The sequence below is a fragment of the Bidens hawaiensis genome, unplaced genomic scaffold (assembly GCF_021521415.1).
Source record: "Bidens hawaiensis isolate Kalapana, Puna unplaced genomic scaffold, B.hawaiensis_p1.1 tig00030527_1, whole genome shotgun sequence".
NCBI lineage: Eukaryota > Viridiplantae > Streptophyta > Magnoliopsida > Asterales > Asteraceae > Bidens > Bidens hawaiensis.
In genome coordinates this window covers 36003-38626 of record NW_027495092.1, presented here as the reverse complement: position 1 = coordinate 38626, position 2624 = coordinate 36003, and the positions used below count along the sequence as shown (strand labels likewise).

Below are 2624 nucleotides of genomic sequence, written 5' to 3'. Positions count from 1 at the left end.
CAAGTGTCATAACAAACCAAAGTCACACGAAGTTCTTGTCCATTTCCTCCTTGTTTCACAAGGAATGCCCACCTTTTACCAAAAAGTTTCGGTAAAAAATTACACAAACGAGCAACAGCACCTATACAACATCGGGCGTACAGAATCAAGTTTAAATAGAAAACCATGTAGTTCTGACCATAGTTATGTCTTTTTCCAAAGAAATAACTACATACGTTATGCAGCTTTTGCGGCTCTCTACTTGTCAATTATCAATTTTGTTAAATGACAATTCACAAACGAACATAAATGAATACTCAACAATAGACTTTAATTCTTGTGTTTTTTTAAAGTCTATAGGCATGCAAATGTTTAGCCCATCTTCTAGCCATATAAGGGTCATGGTAATACCAATTTCCAGCATTACTGCCCCTCCCATCTCCACCACCGCCTCCCGCCTCCCTCTTTTCCCCCGCCACCCACCTCCCCTGTCCTCACACACCCCCGCACCCCATCTTCCACATAACTATACTCCACCCGAACATTAACATCCCCCCCTTCGTTTACAATATTATTCAACGGTATCCGCCTTTCTTCACCACTTCTTAGTTCACCAACTCCCACAATCCTACCATCTTCTCTAATCCTTAGATTGATATCCCTTATTTTGTCTCCCAATATTCTACACAAAAACTCTTCAAACTCTTGCATCACGAACCCGTTCGATGTCCCGAAACTATACCCAACATGAAACCGATGTATCTGAATTGCCATCTCTCTATCAAACCCATCTTGGTACGATCGGGTTGGGTTATCCGACAAATGCAAAATACACGATTGTGGGTTTTCATATGCGCGTTCCATTAACACCTTCACCCCTTTCTTTAAACCCTCAACCGGATCCGCCTGACCCATGTAAAACAAACGATCTATTACTTGAAGTGCTGCGCGTTTACCATATGATGTCATTCGTCTAAGCGGGAACACACGCGCTGCAGCCGATGAGTACGTTACAACTGCTAAACGGTCGATCGGGCGAAGCGAAAACACGACTAACGCCATTGACTGTATTATGAGCCAGAGATGGGGGCCGTTTGGGCAGGCGACGAGTACTAAATCGATAGCGGGTTGATGGGTTACTCTTACACAAAGTTTGTAGCCCGGTGGTTCGGTGAAAATGGAGAGATGGAGGCGTTGATGGTCAACAATTTGAGCAGGGTCAATTGGTTCGTCGTCATCGTAACGGGCTGACCGAAGGATCGACCGTCTTTGGACTCGGAAAGTGGCGATTGAGTCATCGAGGATTTGGAGGATCGGGTCGGCGGTTTGATTGCCATAAAGATAGGTGCAAGGTGGGGCTTTTAGGTTGCGGGGCAGGTGGGTCCACTCGGCCCGGCAGACAGGGCAGGTGATCCCCCCGTGGCGGACATTGGAGGCAATGCAATCGAAGTGGAAGGCGTGCGAGCATTGGGCGGTGAATATAGCCTGGGCTGGAGTTGTGCATGTGTTGTAGTTAAGGATATCAAGACAGATTGCACACATGGTCTGCACATCAACAAGTACAAATCAAAAGCAGTAAGAGAAACAGAAGCGGTTAATTCCCAAACATAATCCATAACCCAAGGACATACTAATTAACAGCAAAGCAATAATCCAACAAATTTAGAAGCAATTGTGTTAAAATTCATAAGCATGAGAGGCCACATATTATTCAATTAATTACTAAATTAACTCAACAATACCTTGGAAGACGAATGAGGCAGATCTGAGTTTAAACCCGTTTCATCATCCATAACATAATTCTTATTCGGTTCCGGCGAATCATAAACCGAACCAGCTTCTACCTGAACAATCAAATCTCAAGTTAGCAGCGAGTAAAGTAAATAAAAACACTCCATCAATCAATCAATACTTACAGTGTGGTTGATTGGAGATCGGCGGAAGGATAAGGAGCCGCAAGTGTGGAAGAGTTTGCGAGCAACTCGCTTGAGTTTCATGGATCCTCTTCTGGCTCAACTCAACTCAACTCAACTGCACTGCTGCATTGTGAATGTGATGATGCTTATCTACTACATACAAGTGAGCTTTCAGTGTGTAGTGTACTGTGTCTCCTTTTTATGTATCTATTATTGCATTTGCGTTATTATTTTTCTTCTTTTCTTTTCTTTTCTTTTCTTTTCTTTTCTTTTCTTTAAACCGCCAGTCAGTCAGTCTTTTAGTTGCGGTCCCACTTAATATTAATTTCAGAATTCTTGAGGGGAAAGAAATCTATTCATGTTTCATTTTTTTAACACTCAAATATATCAACTGATAAAAGGTCTTCACGTCCGTGATCGGATACTATCTTGTCGATCTGGTCCGTCATCAATTCCAACAAAAACTCATAGCCCAAATGCACACCATGATAACACGGAGATGAATAACTTAAAAACTTATTGAGTTGCAAGAACTTTAAGAGACTAAATATAAACCACAAACTTAATTAATTACGTAAATCTGTTATTTCATAACTTTAGAAATCTATTGCACGTTACATTGACCACGTACTCCTCGTGGTTCCACGTTCTACTTACCCTAGCTTGCTTAGGTGATTAGGAACTTAAATTAATTGTTTTTTACTAGATAGCGACAGTTTAGCATCAACA

The 2624-nt window shown here is 41.9% G+C and overlaps 1 protein-coding gene across 1 annotated transcript; it reads right to left on the bottom strand.

The window, feature by feature from the left end:
- Window positions 1-218: 218 nt before the first annotated feature.
- LOC143580575 (putative E3 ubiquitin-protein ligase WAVH2) lies at window positions 219-2074 on the bottom strand. Its single transcript, XM_077063556.1, has 3 exons — window positions 1896-2074; window positions 1722-1823; window positions 219-1524 (listed from the first exon to the last, which is right to left on the bottom strand). Exons 1-3 carry the CDS (start codon window positions 1974-1976, stop codon window positions 403-405), a joined length of 1305 nt encoding a protein of 434 aa, XP_076919671.1. The 5' UTR covers window positions 1977-2074; the 3' UTR covers window positions 219-402.
- Between the last annotated feature and the right edge of the window lie 550 nt (window positions 2075-2624).